General features: G+C 55.1%; 1 protein-coding gene across 4 annotated transcripts in view; it reads right to left on the bottom strand.

The window, feature by feature from the left end:
* Positions 1-19729, bottom strand: part of GRIK3 (glutamate ionotropic receptor kainate type subunit 3) — a 225983-nt gene that overhangs the window by 46631 nt on the left and 159623 nt on the right. For all 4 annotated transcript variants that reach the window (XM_044237822.1, XM_044237821.1, XM_044237823.1 and 1 more), the window contains exons 6-9: positions 16046-16219; positions 15311-15454; positions 10102-10209; positions 6900-7013 (exon numbers count right to left, since the gene is read on the bottom strand). In XM_044237822.1, coding sequence (XP_044093757.1) covers positions 6900-7013; positions 10102-10209; positions 15311-15454; positions 16046-16219 — 540 coding nt within the window. The remainder of the gene's footprint in view (positions 1-6899; positions 7014-10101; positions 10210-15310; positions 15455-16045; positions 16220-19729) is intronic.

Genomic DNA, 19729 nt, shown 5'->3' on the forward strand with positions numbered 1-19729 from the left:
CACCAATTCAGGATCTCACACAGGCTGCTTGATTCAGGCCCCCAAGGCCTGCAGGACAGGTGACATCACACCCATGCTGCAGATGAGGAAACACGCTCAGAGAGGGTCAGTAAGTTGCTCTAGGTCACACAGGAGTTGAACTGCAGTCTGATAGAGTCTGGCTCCCCTGCTTCCTGTCTGCAGCTCCTGGTCTCCTCCTGTGCCTTAACCTTCCCCAAGGTCACCTTGGCACCCCCCTACCCCCTTACCCATGTCAGAATGCCTCAGGTCCTCAGCTGACAGGTGATAAGCAGTAGCTGACAGAGGGTACATGTACTGGGAATCCCATGTGCACAGGCCCACGAGAAGGGCACACACCCAATTGTGGAGGCCTCTCATCATCTGTCAACCAGTATGGCTATTCCTTTGACACTATGGGCCCCTGGGGACAGAGTGAGCCATGGAAGGCCCTGAGAACACCCTCACTGGAGATCCTCCGGAGCAGAAACCCACCAGCATCCTCCTGCTGGGCTCCCACTGTGGTGGGTGGGCTCGATTCTCTGCTCCTGGTCCCCCAGTACCGCCCTCTTCCAAAATCCTAGTCCCACTCTAGGACTCATTTACTCTCGATTTTCAACAATCCTTTGGGAAGATTCAGAGGAAGGATGGGGGAGCGTGTGTGAACCTCCAAGGGGTTCCTGCCTCTCCAGGAATTCTGAGAAAAACCATCTCTCAGTCTAATTAGGTAGAAGATATCGGGCAACTGACCCTTGGTCCTCCCGCCGGCTCCACCGGACCCCTTTCCCTGGCTAGAGTCCATGCTGAATCTCTGTGCCTCCCATCCCCACCCCGCAACCAAGTGGGAAGCTCACAAAGTTGGTGAGAAGAGCACAGGTGGATCAGGGAGGGGCAGGGGCTACCTGGAGGGAAGGAGGCTGTGGTTAGCACACACACGTAATGGTGCAAATCCATCTCTGGGAGGGTGTTGTCCCGAACCCTGGCATGCGGCCTGGGGGGCAGGAGCCTCAGGAACCCGCCCCCTCCCCCTGATCCTTCTGGTCAGACATTCTTGTGCAGTGAACAAAGTATACCACTGTCTGAGTCGGCCCTGATGTGAGCTCAAGAAAGAACTGGAGAGAAGGTACTGTCTCTCCCAGGAGAATGGCCAACCAAACACACATTCCTGGACAAAATCGACCTCCTTCTGTAAAATGGGGAGAATCCTGGACCCCACCAGACAGGGTTGCTGGGAGGAGTAAAGGAGCCAATCTATGAAAAGCACTTACTATGGCGCCTGGCAAAGGTAAGCTGCCAATGTGATCAACGGATTGATTTTTGTTACTATCGTTACCGTCTTTCCGTGTCCTGGGTCGCCGGTGCCTGCAGTGCCCTTTCCAGCCTAGAGACCATGCCGAAGGTCAACAAAGGTTAAACACCCTAGCTGGCCCTGGAAAACATTTCAGGGAAGGGTCCCTGAGATGGCTTACTTCCTGACCCTCCCTCCCCGCCCCTCCCTGGGTCTATTCTCTAAAATTAGCACTTCCTTTGTGAAGCCACCGCAGCCCCAGAATCTATACATCTCCATATAAATACGCTGCCTTCGGAGCAGCTGTAAAATGCCATTAATTTCGGGAAGTGCTCTGCGGATGGCATACATATTTAACAGCCAAAGCCCAGAGCATTAAAATGGTGCTCGCCTTAGTAATGTGTCTCTAGACCTGCAACATTTCCTAGGGGGTAATTCTGAACTCCGCCAACTACTTATTCATGGACTATTTCACAATTTATTACTGGAAATGTCCAGACAGCCAATTCACAAGCTCTCTCGGCTGCTAATCGATTGCTCGGTGAAGGTGCCCTCAATTTCATAACTTCACGCTCCCCTATTGCTCTGGGAGAACTGCCGTAGGAGCAGGGTAATATTTCTCTTCAACAAGTCACAGGAAACAGGGGTCCAGAAAAATAACCTTTTCCGACTTTTCGTGGCCAGAGCTCTCTGTCTGGTTTCTTTCTGATCACTTACACCAACGGGAGAGCCGGGCCTTGTGCTAAGCTTCTCCCCTGGCTGCAGGACCTGTGGAGTTGGAAAGAGGTCTGTGGGGAGAGGAGGATGCAAGGGTGAGCTGCCCGGCACCCGCATTACCAAGCTCCCCTCTGACGCACATTCACACAAGTGCACACCTGTATACACAATACTACCAGCACGGGTGTACCACGTTCTTGATGTTCTGTCTGCCTGGCCCTGCTTGGCCGCAGAGGCTGAAGGCTCTGGACCCAAGACCTTGCCTTCTGCCTGTTAGAACCAGGACGGAGCACTGGGAGTCCTGTCCATCCCAGAGGTGGGATCTAGAGCAGTCCCTGGCCTGGGACGGCCCTCCCAGCCCACACACCCTGGCCTTCCTTGGCTTCTCTGCTTCTCCTGTGGCCCCGGTGCTAGGGGTTCTTCTGCCTGCCTGGCCGTTGAGTCTCATGAGGTCACCATGTGCACAGGGCACAAACACACCCACCGGTGTGACTCCAGACACCCGTGTGAGGCTGGGCCGGTCCCGCACCCACACACGCACCCACACGCGTGTCAACACTGCTGCTTCCTTCGGCAGCCTAAAGAACTCTGAACCTTCAAAGGCAGGGCCCCCAGGAGTGAGGCAGGTGTGTTTTCTTGGCATGTGAGCTGAGGTTGGAGTGGATGAATTTTTCATGAGCCCATGGGAGAGCAGAACCAGAACAGAAGCTGGGGCTGGGCAGAGAGGGGGCAAGAGATGGGAGGCTTCCAGGCTCTCAACCTCAGACACGGGGAAGGCCATCTGCAGCTCTGAGGGCCAGGGTGGGTATAGTTAGGGCTCCGTCCATCTGTGTGACCAGGGTAAGGCAGCCTTTGTTCTCAACTCCAGGGTTAGGGATAGGGGAGAAGAGAAGGCAGGTTTCCAACAGCCCACAGGGAACTGCGCCCCTCCCCTGTGCCCAGACTCCAGGGAAAAGAAAGAGCAGAAACCCCTCTCATTAAGGGTCCAGCCTTATTCTCCGGGGGGCAAAGCAGTCGGATCTTCCTGAATCCAGCTTTGGTATCTGCCTGTCACTCAAAGTGCCGTTTCCCAGACAACACCCTTGCAGGCTGGCCCCCCTCACCACCCCTCCACACAGTGCTCTCAGCAGGAGGTGCTGGCCCTGTTTTCAGGCTGCCAACCGCTGGGCTGGGTTTTCATCCAGAGTAGCTAGGGCTAGGCCCCTTTTCACAACTGGTGCCCCTGCCCCTAAGAGCCTCAACCTGAGAGCACCCCCCAGGACTCCAAGACAGGTGGACCATGCTGAGACTTTCAGGAGCATCTGGACCAGCTCAAGGTTTTCAGGAAGGAGGCCCCAGGTCCGTCCATGGGGCAGTGGGCCTCTCTCTCGCTCAGAAGACTGAGGATATTTTCAGCTGGGCACAGAGAGTTTCTCAGAGACCAGCGCAAAGGCTGTGTGTCATAGCCCATCCCCATCAGGGATCCTCCAGATGTTTTCCGGGCCATTTCTCTTCCTCCAGGAAAGACTGGGCTTCTCTCACTGACCCACAGGGAGAAGCAAACCCTACCCTCTGTGAGCTCTGGGCATCGGGGAATGCAGAAAGCAATCACGGGCCCCCCCTGCCCATGTGAGTATCTGACACTGCAGGATGGGGTTAAGAGTGCGCGGGACATCGGCTTGGGTGGGTGAGCAGCGATGTCAGAGGTCAAGGCCAACGGGGGCGGGGGTGGGAGGGTAGGGGAGGGAATAATTATGACGTCAGGCCCAGGAGCGCAGACTTTGAGCAAAGCAGATGATGAGGTCGTGGTTGGGTCTGGAGTCTGTCTTATCAACAGGAGACCAAAGATTTGAGGGACACAGAAGGTCAAGATCACAGACCCTAACGCCTTCAGGGGCCCTGAAGGCCCGTCAGGAAACAAGGAAGCGAGAGGCAGGGTAGTGTTGACCATGGTGGGGGTGGCAGGGTTCTGTAGAAGGCAAGTCTGAAGCCTCTGAGCTACCTTGTGCTGGGAAGAACCTCTGCGGTCATGGTCAAGGTCATGGTCAAGGGTCAGTCTTCAGTGAAGTTCAGGGCTCAGGGATGGACAGAAGCAGAGGCTTTCTCTAGAACACTCTGCATACTGTACTAGACCTGAGCTCCCTGGGGCCTGGATTTGTGATCAAATTTCAGTCATGAGGAACAACAGCAGTTCTCAATCTGCATGCACTCGGTGCCATTCAGATTTATTAATCCCCCAGACCGACAACTCCATGAAGTAGATATAATTAGTACCACCTTTCTTTTTCAGGTGGGGAAACAGAGGCATGGAGCAGTTAAGCAATTTCCTGGCGTCACACAGCTAATTAACTGGGAAGCCAGGGCTCAGACCCAAATGTCTGTGACAGTCTTGCCCCTGCACCCCGGTCACACTGCATGTCCCTAGCGGCTGCTGAGCTAGTGTTTGCCTGGATGAGGGGCAGGGGGGACAGTTAGGGCTGGGTGCGGGCCATGGGCCAAGAGGGGCTTCTCTCTTTCCCCATCCCCAGGGGTGCCTGAGAGCCAGCAGGATGCTGCGGGTGAAACTTCGAGCAAGGGACTGAGTGCATCAGGTTGGGACCTTTGCAAGAAGCTGTGAGTGTTGATCAAGAAGCTTCCAGAGGGCATAGGATGTCTGCTGGATCCTGCCACTGCAGGCGTAGACAAATTCCGTGCACCTTTGCAGAAGGGTTTCACGCCCTTGAAATCAGGCTGCTGCTGCCATTTTAGCAAAATGCATGTCCATGGTCTTTCAAGGTGTGTGTATCCGGTTTCCTTCCGGTGCATTAGGTCTAGCCTGCCGCTCCCTTGAGGGCATTGTTTTGTGGCTGAATCATCTGGGCCCACATCATCACCCTGCTTCCTAATCTCTCCGCGCACACTCGTTTTACCTTTCTTAATCTCGTCTTGTGCGAAGTGTTTTATTTATATCTCACACTTTATGCAGCTCTGTTTTTAATCTTTTACCACCTTTTTATTATTTTATTTTTACCCTTTTATATTTTAGCTTTGTCACACTTTTATCCTTTTGCTTTCTGACATTTCGGTTTTACATTTTTTACCTTGTCTAGCTGGAGCTGTTAATTATTTATTTTAATTTCTCGTCTTCCTTGATGGCTTCCCTTTTCATCTCGTGCCTTATTTTCATTTTTCTCATTATTATTTTCCCTTTCACCTTTTTTGTTCCCTTTCTGTTTGCATCCACATCAATACCCCTTCAATGGCTCATCAGTCTTTAATCCCTTTGCTCTTTTTTGTTTGTTTCTTTTTAATCTTTCTAGTTTTTTGTTTTTTTTTTTTTACAATTTCTCCCCTGTTCCTGATGAAATCCTTGGACTTATTGGTCTCAGCAGTCTGATTTTTATATTTTTTTTATTTGGTCAATAAAGGCAGGTATTGGTGTTGAGGGCAATGCTGGGGGAGGGGGGGCTCATGCCCAAACCTGGGGAGTGGGAGCAGGCATCTCCCCAGCCCTCCTGTCCTGACTCTGTCACCAGTATGTCCAGAACCACTGTGAGGGTTCCATCACCTTTGACACAAATCCTCTCAGTGGTACAACCCTGGACACTGGGGGTGAGGCCCACGGGCTACAGGTGCTCCCTTGATTACGTTGACTACACTGGTGCCCCTGGTGTCTGCTGCTTACTGGGAGAATGGGGTTTACCTACCATGCCCCTTCTTGCTCCGGGGTGCCCACCACTTGTCACCAAGCATATGTCTGGTGAGTCACACTAGAGGGAGGGCACAGGACCGTTCCGTGGTGCCTGGTTGAGCTGCCCCCACCCCAAGCGGGAGGCAGGTGGAGCAACTGTACCCCGGCGCCTTGGAAGGATCCCGAGCCGGGTGTGCAGCCCTGCTCTCTGGATCCATCCCAGGCAGCCTTACTTGGTCTGAGCACTCCAAACCCGGCTGAGCCCTCCACTCTATACAGGATTTGCTCTATTCATATTCATGCATTTATTGTATTGTATGTGCTTAGTTATAAGCAGTTATAAGGAGAAGCTGACCAAAATTGCCCCCCAAAGGTCTTTGGTCAGAAGCTACTGGGTGGTGATCAGGCTGCCTCTCCCCAGCATGGCCCAACGTGGGTCCCCCAAAACGGTGTTGAGTCTCTGAAAGGGCGGGTTCTGAGTCTCTGGACCCCCTGGAGGCCTTTCAGAAAGGGCTGGTGCACGGGGAGGGGGCACAACACTGGCCAGTTAAGAGGGCAGTGGCGTGGTGTGTCTTTCTGCCCATCCTGAGTAGCCATCAACAGAGAGCCTCGGAGATGCCAAGAGCCACACCCTGGGGCAGAAGAAGGAGGCGCTCTTTGGTTTGGGGAATGGAGGGAGGACGGCAAGCTGAGTGACCATGGAGCTGAGCTCTCGGGATGGGTACTGTGGCCTATGGCCTGTGGGCTCCCCGCACCAGCTGGGATCTCTGGGTGTGGCCACAGCACCCACCACAGCTGGGGGGACCCCTGAGAAGGGCCTTTCCCTGGGAGCTGAGGTGAAGAGGGGGGCCCAGAGTCCTAGAGCAGAGGGCAGCTACCTTGTCTACCCCATCGTGGTTTGTACTTGGGCTCAGGGGTGGGTGGGTGGTGGGAGATGCAAACCCACAGGCCTCTGCAGGTGGGCTTCCAAGCAGATCTCAGACAGGTGTGAGGACCAGTCCGCCCCGCCTTTCGGAGCAGGCCACTGACAGCCACCCCCTGGGGTCTTTGGCCTGTGACCATGAACAAGTTACTGTGTTCCAATGACTGCGGGGCTTTCTGAGGGACCCTCTGTGTTTCCACAGCACCTCCCCCATTTCCCAGCCTCGAAGCAGCCCCGAGAGGTGCCCGGTCTGTGCTGCCCAGTCTGGGTCCCTCCAGCCCATCCCCGGCTCACATTGTCCCTCCTGTGGGGTGGCAGGCTCTTACCAGCACAGTGGTGACGATGAGCGATCTGTTTGTCAGAGAGTCTGTGACATTAGGGCCTCGGCCTTTGGCGACCTCCGTGATGTTGAGCCCCTCTGCAGGACTCCACACACCCACCTGGATGGACAGACGGACAGAGAACAGGGCCTTCTAACTTTTCTCCACAACCACAAGGCTGTCTGCTTGTTCCCCTTCCTCAGGAGCATCACGAGGTAACATGCTGGGAGCTGACCTTTCAGACCACCCTGTTGCCTCTCTTCTTCTAGGAGGAGGCCCTTAAGGTGTCGAGTCTCCTGAATTCTGCCACCTACCCCCCCTTTGCTGGCAACCCCAGCACAGCTGGTGGGAAAATGCAGAGGAGAAGGTAAGCAGAGATACAGCCCGGAGACCTCAGCCCAGCCAGAGGTGGAGCAGGTGCACGAAGAAATCAGAGGTCCTGGGGCAGAGGTACTCCAAGCCTGGCAGGCCTCCTCTTTCTGGGGAAGATGCTGGGAACCCAGTCACTTACTCACTGGGTCTCCACTCAGGTGCCACCTTCTAGAGCCATGCAGCCTCCATAGCCGGGAAGGGCCTGGAGCCAGGAAGATGTTCGCTAAGCATTTGTAGAATGGGTTAACAGCGGATGAGATGTGTCCCCTGCAGGAAGGCAGGCCGGGCAGGAGCGGGTCTTTGTAGCCGTTTTGGGGATGGCAAACCAGAGTGGAGGGCCCTCCCTGCGGGCCCGATTGCCGTCGGGTTTGGAGGCAGTTTGCTTTGTGGTTTTACTTGTAAAGTGGGCAGACAGGGTGCGGTGGCCAAGGTGGCATTGTTGGTGTCCCCACAGTGCCCTGGTTGCTACGAGGCCAGAAGCCGAAGAAGGCCAGGGAAGAGCCAGCTGACGAATTCTTCTAATATCCGGGGCCTTGGGAAGGTGCTCTGCTGCCCAGCTCTGCTCCCCTCCTAGGTCCTTTCTCTCAAGGATGGTCTTGGCATGCCCACTCTGTCCTTGGCCTAGCTGGGGGGCACTCAGGAAACTTAATCAATTAAACAGAGAGGCCGAAGGCAAACATCCCATTCAGAGAGCTGCGAAAAGCAGATAGCAGGGGGCCTTGTAATTATGCCTGGGTAATTCTGCCCTAATCCTCCCAGAGCCACGGGCAGGAGCTGGTGGGATCAGCTGTGACCCGGCTTAGCAAACAGAAGCCAGGGGACAAGAGGCAGGTGGCTGTGTTTGGGCTTAGCACCCTCTCCAGGCAGGATTTCTGTCTTCGCAGAACCCCCCAGAGCCCAGAGGAGGATGGTGTCAGAGAGACCCTTCTCTCAGGTGCGCTGAGCTCACGAGGGGCCCCAGCAGCCCACCTGGAGACCCCACAAACATCTGTCCAGAGGTTCCTGAGCAGCTGGAATCCTGTCCCCCACAAGCATCTATGACTTCCAACTGTGAGGCACCAGGTGCCCTGGGGACGTAAGAAGGTCTAGGACCGAGGAGTCCCCAGCCCCCACAGAGACTGTCTGCCCTCGGTCCAGGTGGCTGTGAGCAGGGCCCGTGGGAGGGCACTTCCTGGGTGTTAGCTGTCGTTGCTCCGTCCCTGGGAGAAGGCTGCTGGGAAGGGCTCAGAGAGGGAGAGCTGTTATGATCCACTGCCAAGGTCTGCTGCAGAGCCGGCAGCACCTAGTGGGGGTGTATGGGCAGCTGGAAGCCCTCTTCAGAATTTGAGGCCAGTCCCAGAGACCGACAGCTGACAGAGCAAAAATGAGACTTCATTTGAGTGGGAATCATTGCAGCGACACTGGCAGACACGGAAGGGCCCCCCAGTGCGGCCAGGTTGAAACACGAAGCGCTGCCCCATGAGAACTTGGACCAACAGGTCTCCCTGATTTTAGGAGCAGAGGCCACAGCCCCTGTGCCTCAGGGGCTGATGCTGTATGTGGCATGAAAGGGTGATAGAGGAGAGGTGGGGTTTCCCTGGCCACCTCCACCCGGGAGTCTATGGGGAGACTCAGAGGTGAATGGAGTCAACTTGGCCAGGAGGTACAAGCCAGCCACAGCCAGGTGTGTGCCTGAGGGAGGGAACCCAGGAGACAGAAGTCACTCATACAAGCAGGGAGACCCAAGGGCAAAAATGGGGCCCGTGGGAGTGGGTGTGAATGGGCCATAGGTAATGTTCTGGGGGCTCTGGAGCCTGGGTCTGGAAAGGCAGATTGGGTTATTTCTTGGAGAGCCATAAAGGCCCAGGTGAGAGGCTGGGGTTTCACTTGGCACTGGGGGACCACAGACACCAGCAGAGCAGGGCAGGGTCGTGCTCTAGGAAGCTGTGCACGCATGAGTGTGTGTGTGTGTGTGTGTGTGTGTGTGTGTGTGTGTACACTCAGAAAGACGGGAGGCTCAGAGTGGAGGTGGAGAAGCCAGGGTGCTGAATTCATCCAAGGAAGAGGCCTGACCCAGGGCAGACAGCGGGGGACGGGAGACTAATCAGGGCATCCTGAAGGTGCAGAAGCATCAGAGCTGGCCCCTCCCTCTCTGGGCTTTTGCTCCCTGCACTTTGTACCCCCACTCCCAGGGCTGGACAGGCACCCTGGTGTGAGAGAGGGTGGCCGAGCCTTCGGGCCAAGGTCCCAGGGATGTGCAGAATTCGGGGCTAATGTGGACTCTTCTCCTCAACCCGGCAGCCTGACTCGACAGAATACGTGGATGATTCCCAGACAGCAGAACTGGCCTCATTATCAACATTTGCTGGTGGCCAGATGGAGGCCTCAGCCCCAGAAGGGTCTGCCGTCCTCAGCCAGACCCCCGGAATCACTGAGGCCTTAGAAACCAAGAGCGGAGTGTTCAGGATCCATACGCTTCAACCTGTCTTCAAGGATAAGAACCAACTCTGGTTCTCACATAAGCAATCATATTGCTTAATTGTTGCTTAAATGCCTCCAGTGACAGTGAGCTCACTACTTCCCAGGTAGGCACCCCCTAGTTGTTGAAGTTTGTTACCCAAAATCAGGTCTGTCCTTCTGCCCCCTCCCTAAGCTTTACATTACTGCTCCCAGGTTAAGCACCCCTGGGGGCCTGTGCTCACAGGGTGACCGCTGGGTTGTCAGCCATGGCCACTGTGTTCTGCACCCCTCCAGCCCAAACATGCCTTCAGGTTCTCCGAAGGGCCAAGGCACAGGCCACGCCAGGTCATGTCCAGGCCCCCAGGTCTGGTCCCTCCCTCTCTTGAGTACCCCGTACCTTCTCCAGGCCGTCCTCCTTCAGGCTGATGATGTCCAGATCAAAATCTGTCCGTAAGCCACTGGTTTTGTTGAAAACAATCCGTCCAGTTAATCCTTCCCACTGAGCCTGCCGGAAGGGAGAGGGCAGAGCGGCAATTCCTCGGGCTCATAAATCATCATTCGGTACAACTGTACAATGCTTCATTTTAATTACTCTTTGCACTGATACTGTTCCCCCAAGACCATGATTAATTAATAATCACCTCCATCATTGCTCGGGCTGTGGTGCGAGCCAGCGATTTCCATAAATTCTATTATGCTCTTTAGCCAGCGTTACATTTGCACCTTCTCGTGTACAACATCGATCTCAGATGCACTCAAATGAGCCCCCGCCTTGAAGCCATGAGGAGGGGGAGCCCGTGGCAGGTCCCCAGAGAGGGGCAGGGAGGCAGGAGGGCGGCGTGGGACAGGAGAAACCTGCACAGAGGCAGGAGCCTGGGCCTGGAAAGGCCAGCCCTGGCTAGAGGACCAGAGGCTTGGAGGAGAGCAGGAAGAGACAGAGAAATCCCCTGCTCCTCTGCTCCATGGGGTTATGATTATGAATTTGGGGGACAGAATGCCAGGTCTGACCACAATTTGCTGCGCGACCTGGGGGATTACGCTCACCTCTCTGTCTGAGGTTCCTCAACTACAGAATGGAATCCGTAATAGTACCAAAATGCCACAAAGGAGGAATGAGATAAATTCTGTAGAATACTTAGAACGGTGCACGGTACTTACCCGGGCCCTGGACAAATGGCAGATTTTTTGATCTTTTGTTGCCATCAACATCGCTAACACAGAGAGTCTGGGGTTCAGAGAACACCCCGGACCCAAGCTGAGGTCTAGATTGGAGTAGGCGATCTGTGGCTGACCGCCCCAATTTCCCCCGCTGCCTGTTTCTGTTTCCGTAAACAGTGGATTAGAACTCGGCCACACCCACGTGTTTACTTATTGTCTTTGGTGGCTCTGGCCCAGGGACTGCAGGCCTGAATAGTTACAAAGAGACCATCTGGCCCACAGAGCTTCAATATTTACTCTCTGGCCTGTGACAGAAAAGATTTGGGGCCTCCTTTCTCGAAAATACCCTTCCGGGGGGGCCCAGAGTTTACCTGTGAAGTATTTCCTACCGCTCAGAGCATGTAACCTGCCGCCTGGTGGGCAGGCCGGGTGAGGTCACGATCCCCATGTCACAGACAAGGAAGCGGCCCGAGGGCAGAGCGCCCATCATCCAAGCTCCGATCCTGGGGTCCCACCTCCCTCCGAGGCTGGAGCTATGTCCTTTCTCTCCCTTCTCCGCAGAGGTGGGAGGCCGCAGGCGCCCAGGTGAACGTCCGAATGCCACGGGCTTTCTATGTCTGGGAGAACAAACCCACGCATTCTGGAGTCCTTGAGGACCAGGGGAGCTGGGGGCTGATAGGACTGGGAAGGAGGCGCCAGAGCATGCGGGGGTTTTGAGGGTGCGAGAAGTCTTCGCCTTCCCACCGTCCTTAGTCCTTGCCTAACCACACGCGGGTTGGGATCCCCTGTGGGTTCTGAAAAAGGTTTCGGGGCCTCTCCTTGGCCGAACGCCCATGACAGTCATGCTTACCCTCACAGTGTGACAGCCAAATTCATGGGATCATGGATCCCTGGAGGCCACAGTGACGCCTGTGGGGCTCTCCAAACACTTGGGCAGCTCCAAGGCAGCGTGGGAAGACTGAGGCAGAGAGGGGTGGGGCCCGGAAAGGGTCCGGGAGGTTGTTCAAAGGAGATGGATAGAATGTGATCGAACCTCTCCGAGCTTCGGGAAGGGGAAATGACCTGTTTCCTAGGTGTTAAAAAAGATGCATGAAGTGCGTAGCAAGCGCCTGGCCTCCACACCCGCGACTATGTGGCCTATACTGCTGTTTCTCCTTTGTTGCTTCCTTTCATGGAGCTCCCCTGGACCAGGGCTGGCACTTGGCTGGGAGGAGGGCTGGTTGCTTGGGCCAGGGCCTGAGGCCTCAGCAGAAATCCCATCACAGAAAGCTAACCTCCTTCCCGGAATGCACTGACTTCGTCTCCTGACATTCCTGCCTGGTGGGTGTCACTGTGGCTCCCATTTCATGGTCCTAGACCCTGAGGCTCAAAGAGGGACTGAGCTATACACAAAGTCCCGCATCATGGTGGTGCAGGGCAGAAGCCCGGGTGGCAGGAACAGAGCTGAAGAGCTTGGCCTCACCGTGCCCAAGTTCTGAGGGAGAGGCTTCTAGAGCCCAGGGGGCCGGAAACGGGGCTGGGGACAGAGATGGAAAGATCAGAGAAGGTGAAGACCACTGTTTATGGCTTCACAGAGCGGCTCAGCTTCCTGTCGCTGAGGGCTGCCTTCCCCTACTCTGCACCCTCAGGCTCTCTCCGGCCCCCCAGGGAAATCACAGCAGGTGCCTTCAAACCTGCATTCAGAGCCAGAAGCCTTCCCCCTTGTCAGCTGTGGAGGAATGAAATGCCAGCAAGGGCGCGGACTGTCGGTGGGCGGGCGGGCAGGGCAGGGCAGGGCAGGGGCCGCTGGCAGCTCCTCCCCGTGACATTTCCCGGCCTGCCTGCCCCTTCCAGCCACCGCTCAAGACTCGCTAAATGAAAGATGCTTCACACGCTCTGAACTCCGGCCTGGTATTTTCCAGCTCCTCTCGGAAATGCCAAGTCTTTAAAATGATTTACTGTCGCACAGTCAGATGGGGGAGACGGGCAGCTCGGAAATGGTCTGAGGGAAGACGGAGTGCTGGGCTCAGGCGGGCGACTCGCGTCCCAGGCTCCGGCCGCTGTGGCACTGCGGGCAAGCCACGTGGCAGCTCTGGGCCTCCGTCTCAGAGGCAGGTGACACGGAGATGTCCCTGAAGGGGCTCTTGTAAAGGAGCGTGAGTGTTGAGAGCCACTCACCTGGCCAGCAGCCAGGAAACAGGAGGTACGCCCGGGTGAGCCGGTCAGCCCCACCGGGAGGGAGAAGGGGGCCCCTTCCTCTGGTGTATACCATGACGAACCTGGTCCCCTCAAGGCTTCAGAACTGAGCCTCAAAAATTCTAAGAGGTGAGGGGGCAAACAGGGTGGGGGTTCCCCAAAATGATGTGGCCTGGGGAGCCTCATTAGCTAGAAACCCACCTGAGAACGGGAAGCCACAGCGAGGCAGTCATAGTAACAGAGAACACAGCAGTCGCCCCTCTGCTGATATTGACTCAGTGCCAGCCTCTGGCCTAAGTGCTCCCCACACACACCCTAACTCACTTCTTCCTGCAACAACCCTAGGAAAGTCTCCAGAGTACAGAGGCAGACCTAAGGCACAGAGAGGTTCAGAGCTTGTCAAAGGTCACACAGCTAAAAAGTGGGTAAAAATTCAAAGGTATTTTTGTGTGGCTCATAAGGGACCCAGGGTTGTGGCTTGGGTTACCGACCCCCTCACTCCGGCCTCTGGCCCCTCTGCGGGATGCCTGCCGAGGAAGGAGACACAGCGGGCTAGGAGTCAGGCCTCAGGGCTCCCAGAGAACAAGTGGGTGATCCCCCAGGGTAACCAGGCCTGCTCAGGTCACTGGACAATCAGCCTTCTTCTGCAGTTTTGAGGGGCTGGGTGAGAAGTGACTGTCATATTCCTCTTATGCCAACACAGCTGACACCGGATGGTGCTCCTTCTGGGCATGAGGGGAGCCAGTGGCAAGGACTTCATGCCTCCCTCACCACGATGGTGAGAGGATGTTTGCCATGGGAGGAAATGGATGCTCGGGGAAGTCTAGGAACGCGTGTGAAGCCACACAGCCGGGAGAGGCAGAGATGAGCTCCACGGGCATGTGTGTCAGACTCTACAGCCCACGTGCCATTCCCATTCCTTTAGGCGCCATTCCCAAGCAGGGATGGGGACCCCGGGACTTGCGGGAAAGCCACCCTGTCTGCTGCGTGTAAGGTGGTGACTCTCTTCACTATACACCCTCCTAGAGCTGCCTTCCTTTGCAAGTGGGGTTACGTTCCGGAAGACGAGGACTCGATTCACATCTGCTCCCTCCTGGGACTGTGAGCTTGGTGAACGCAGGGGATCATCTGTCTTGGCCCCGTGCCCAGCGGGCCCACAACAGCCAGCTGCTGAATAACAGAATGAGAGCTCAAGGCAGCCTGACTCACGGGTCCGGTGTGACTGCCACGGAGCCATCCTCATACACCCCTTTCCAAGGGCTTCTCTCCATGGCACCTGGAGTCGCCTGGACATGGTCACTCCTCTGACCCAGGCTACCCTGCCCTGATCTCCTCTCTGAGCCTTCTTGATCCACCATTTACTGGGATTTGACTCTGCCCATGTCCTGGCGAGATGCTCTGTGGACAGTTTGTACACCGTCTTCTCAACCACACCGAGGCCAATACTCTTTATGCCCATTTTACAGCCAAGGAAACTGAGAATCAAAAGATTGATCCTCTCACCCAAAGTCACACAGCTTATTGCGATACCGCCAGACTGCTTGGTCCTGGCCTTAGCTTCCCCACCTGTAAAATGGGAACGATGAACTGCCATCTGCAGCTTACAAGGACAAGAATGATGGAGAGGCCTTCAGAATGATCGGCTATGACTGTGCATGTCAATGGTTGTCTCACAGCAGGACAGATTTCTGCTCTCTGGTCCCTCTGAATCAGCCCTAAGGATGGGACTTCTCCACAGCTGCCTGGGAGCCTGCAGAGCTGGGTCCCAAGGGGGACCGTGATGTGAAGAGGAGTTTGGAGGGCTGATTATCCGGCTAGCCTCCTCTGCCCCGCCACGGCCCTGAGCCCTGCCCCGCTTGCCACACAGGGGTCTCATCTCAGCTTCCTGGCATGCTTTGTACCCCATTTTGCAGATGAGGCAACCAAGGCTCAGCAAGGTTCTCCAGCTTGCCCAAGGTCACACACTCTGCCAGGGGCAGAGACTCTCCTCTGTCACACTGGAGAGCCCACGCAGGTTCTGCTGACAATGCAGACTGCCCATGGCGACCCTCGGAGGCACCAGGGCCATAGCCTCTCAACTGCCCTGTGAGATTGGTCCCGTCCAGTCCATTTTCACCCAAGGAAACAGAGGCTCAGAGATGTGAATCAATGTGCCCAGCTTCGTGTGGACTGGAACTCGATTCTGCCTGCCTCCCACACCTGTGCCTTGGCTCTGCAGCACTGAAGACCCCCCAGCAAGGAGGCCCGGGCGGGGGCGGCGGGGCAGAACTCACCTCCTTGATGAAGTTCATGAAGCGGCCGCCGAAGCGCCAGGCCTTGTGCCGATGGCACTGCAGAGAGTTCACAGTCATCTGCGGGGCCCGCTGGTAGCACACGGACACGATGTGGACGGCGTCGTACAGTAAGGCCGCATCAGTCTGGAGGGCAGGATACGTAGGGCTTGCCTGAGAGCAGCTCCCCAGCCATGAGGGAACGGCTCTGACCCCTCTCCCCTCCCCAAACAGGCACATGGGGTCCTGATGAGGGAAAGGCCCAAAGTGACCCCACCCATGCCCACAGCGAAGGCCAGTCTTGGGCATCCTTGCTGTCCAGCTGATACCCAACTCCTAGCCTGTCTGCAGCTCAGACCTTCTCCTTCCTGGTCCTTCTCCCTCATCCCATCGCTCCTGCTGTTCCCAGGCCCTATCCACACCTTCGCCTTCCCTGCCTCCTAGACTCCAGCTGGTTACACCTCAGAGCCCTCTGTGGCCAGGACCCACGGGTCTTTATCCTCACACTCTGTAATACCCCATTTATAAGCATTCCCTCTATTGCCCTTGAGGGGGACTGTGTCTTGATTCCTTGTGTTCTCAGGGTCCAGCTTGAGGTCTGGTTGATATAGGACAGGTCTTAAGAAGGGAAATGGTGGCAGGGAAGACAGAGGTAGGGAAGAGAGGACTGAAGAGGGAATGGAGTGGGGGTTGCAGAGGAAAGGGCGCCCGCGGATGTGGCCCGCCTGGCTGGGATACCATCATCACGCCGTCCAGCAGGCCAGACTCTGCCCGGGGAGCCGCCTGTAGCCGCTCCATGGACCACTTCTCCACGATGGCTGAGACATGCGGGTTGTCCACGTTGAGGATCCGGAATCCCGTCAGGTTCACCCCTGAGTAGCGATAGGGCTCCAGGTCTAACGCATACAGATCCTGGACGGAAAGAGGTTCAAGTTAATAAAGGTGTGGCCTGCTGTAAGCTCCAGCCACGCCTCACCCTGGCTGCCACTGCCCGCCCCCGACTCCCTTCTCTGAGTGCTGGGAGCCCAAGGCTGCAACTCCCTGCAGAGCCCTTCCGGGCTCGAGGTGAGGCTCGGCATCGGTGGAGCATCCGCAGGAGGGCCAGATGGGGAATCAACTAGAACGTCCTTGGACGGGTGGCTGACCTCATGGACTCACCGCTGCCCCCACCCTGGGCAGGTGGCTCTGCTGGATTCTTTGTCTACAAAATGGGTCTCATGCCTCCTTGATAGGACCCAGGACAACAGTTCACATAAAAGGCCTGGCCCAGAACATCAGAGGAGTTTGATAATGGTCATAAAGGTCATGTCCAATGACAGGGACACCACTTTGGGAGGACCAAGAGCACTGGGCCTGGGCATCTCCCAGTGACCCAGAGGGAAGCTGTTGTATCCCCCACGAAAGACTATTTTTAAAAAAAAAAATTCCTTTTTTTCTAGCTTTTGCACAGGGAAGGAAACCATCAACCAAATGAATAGGCTGAAAGGGAGAAGAACTTGAGAAGATGCTCACTGTCACTCATCATTTTGGAAATGCCCATTTTCCAAAACCACAAGAAGCGATCACCTCCCACCTGCCAGAATGGCTAAGATCAAAAGACATCACAAGTGTCGGCAGAGATGTGGAGAAGAAGGAACCTTCATGTACTGGTCAGGGGAACGCAAACCCGTTCAGCCACTCTGGAAGGCGGTACGGAGTCTCCTCAAAGAATTATTAAAACTAAAACTTCCCTACGATCTCGCAATTCCACTTCTGGGTATTCATCTGAAGAAAGCAGAAAAACGAATTTGAAAACAGAGGTGCGCTCCTATGTTCACTACGGCACTGCTTACAAGAGCCAAGATATGGAAGTGTCCATCCATGGATAATGGATAAAGACCACGTGGTGTATACGTACAGAGGAATATAACTCAGCCATAAGGAGAACGATGTCCTACCACTTGTACACCGTGGCTAGACCTCGAGGATATTATGCTGAGTGAAGTCAGGCAGAGAAAGACAAATACTGTATGATTTCATTTACATATATGGAATCTAAAAACAAAACAAGCTCATAGATACAGAGAACAAAATGGTGGATGCCAGAAGGGAGAGGGGTGGGGGGATGGGTCAAATAAGTCAAGACGATGAAGAGGTACAAAGTTCCAGTTATCAAATAAGTAATTCATGGGGCTGTCATGAGCGTAGAGAATGCCGTCAGCAATAGGGTAATCACTTTGTATGGTGACAGATGATAACCAAAGCTTTTGTGGGGATCATTTTGTAATGTATAGAAATACTGATTGGGGGCGCCTGGGTGGCTCAGTGGGTTAAGCCTCTGCCTTCGGCTCAGGTCATGATCGCAGGGTCCTGGGATCGAGCCCCGCATCGAGCTCTGTGCTCAGCCGGGAGCCTGCTTCCTTCTCTCTCTCTCTGCCTGCCTCTCTGCCTGCTTGTGATCTCTCTCTGTCAAATAAATAAATAAAATCTTAAAAAAAAAAAAAAAGAAAAAAAAGAAATACTGATTGGCTGTCTGGTACTCCTGAAATGAACATAATATTGTAGCTCAATTATAATTCAGTTAAAAAATGGTCTTTCTGCTTGGGACTCAAGGAATGCTGCTGCCTTCTTCTCTCCCCTCACCTCCGACATCACCGGCCAGAACTCATCACCTGCTGTGTCCTGGGAGCAGTGGACTAACAATCAGGCTTTCTGTCCATAATCAGGTGGCGTCCAGTCTGGTGTAAGGAGTAGACCCCAGCCAAGGGGCCAGGAAGCCTGGCCTTAATGCATGGGGCATTCGAGTTTCAGCACCTCACAGCTCCAGCTCTGGGGCAAGGGGTAGCCTTGGAGCAAGGAGGCAGTGAGGGATTGAGGGGAGGGGTGCGTGCGTGTGTGTGTGTGTGTGTGTGTGTGTGTGTAGGGAGAAGCCAGGTGCTAATCTAGGAGAAGTGGCAGTGGTGAGGAGGTAGGGAGAGCAGAGCTCCCTCCTGTTAAGAAAAACCCCCAAACTTATAAAAAAAGCAGAAGGAGAGCAGCATCTCTGTTCAGTGCAGTATGGGAGCATCCCTTACCAGGCCAGCCCAGCCCTGTGATCCTCTGGGAGAAAGGGCCCAGGTCTAACTTCACGGCCAGCTGCTGCTTGAAGGTCCAGACTCTGGGTTAACTTGGAGATCGTGGCCCATTGAAAAGATAAACCCCGATGTGGTGGCTTTATTACCCTTGCAGGACATTAATCTGTTTTGTAACCAACTGAGCCATCTTATTTGGTGTTTTTCCCTCCCAATAAAAACTCAATCCCTCCCAAGCTCTCTGAGCCTGTCTTACCATCCTACTGGCTCCCTTGCTAACAAGCTGGATGTTCCTTTGACACATGTTCATCCTATATTTGCATGAGCCATTGTTTACTTTTTGAGAAAACATATTATTATGACGATCTAGATTGGTCCCTTCCTACTAGTGGTTTGGAAACTGAGTCCCAAGGTCCTCCTGGTCAACTCTCTATTCTTTCCTATGCTCTGCCTCATCAAGCTGCCTTCTGTTCTGGCCCCTGGTCCATCCTCTTTCCTGGGCCCCTCAACTCCTATGCAGCATCCCGTGCTGGGAGACAGGCAGGACACCCGGGGGGCTGTACTGTTCTCTGCACGCCTGCAGCCGTCAGGGCCATCACAGTCCAGACTTCGGTGAACTCGATGGTGGCTCGAGGGACGCTGAGCTTGAGGGGCAGCTCTTCCGCAGGGCGCTGGCTCCTTTGGTCTCTCAGTATTCCCAGCTGATGTTAAATTCCTCCTGTTCTAGCTGCACGCCCAAAATGGGTTCCTTCTGGAATGCAGTGTTGGTTTCCTCTTGGAAGGTTTAGGGAACAGGGTGTCAGGGAGGGATCTGGAGCAGACTCAAGCCCCGGGCAAGAAAATTTCATCCTAGCCTCGCTCAGACAACTAGGGTGCTGATTCCAGGCCAGGACTTGGGGTGGGCCTAGACTTGAAGGGGGGATCTTCAGCAGATGGGGGATTTCTTACTGAGTGGGCCCGAGTTTGCCTGCCCCAGTCTCAGTGGGGAGGGGAGGGTGGGCATTGCGCTCAGCCCTGCACGTGGAGGACTCCATCCCATCCCGACACCCCTGCAAAGTAGCTGTTTAACAGTATGTTCCTTCTACAGATGAGGAAGCAAGCTCAGGGGCATGAGGTGAGCAGCCTGAGCTCAAAAAGCTCATAAAAGGCAGAGCAGAATTTGCATTCAGGTCTGTTTCAGTGGGTGGGGGAGCTGGCTCATGCTGGCCTCGGGGAGCTGACTGTCACACTTCTTCCTGCCTCTGCCTCCAGGCACCTCTCCTTGGTTGCTTGGTACCAGCCGTGGTGGGAGTGTTTACACCATGGAAATTAGCAGCGCTCCAGATCCAGGGTTTCCCTCCCACACACTTGGACAGCGGGTGGCACACTGCCG

This window comes from Neovison vison, chromosome 2 (assembly GCF_020171115.1).
Source record: "Neovison vison isolate M4711 chromosome 2, ASM_NN_V1, whole genome shotgun sequence".
NCBI lineage: Eukaryota > Metazoa > Chordata > Mammalia > Carnivora > Mustelidae > Neogale > Neogale vison.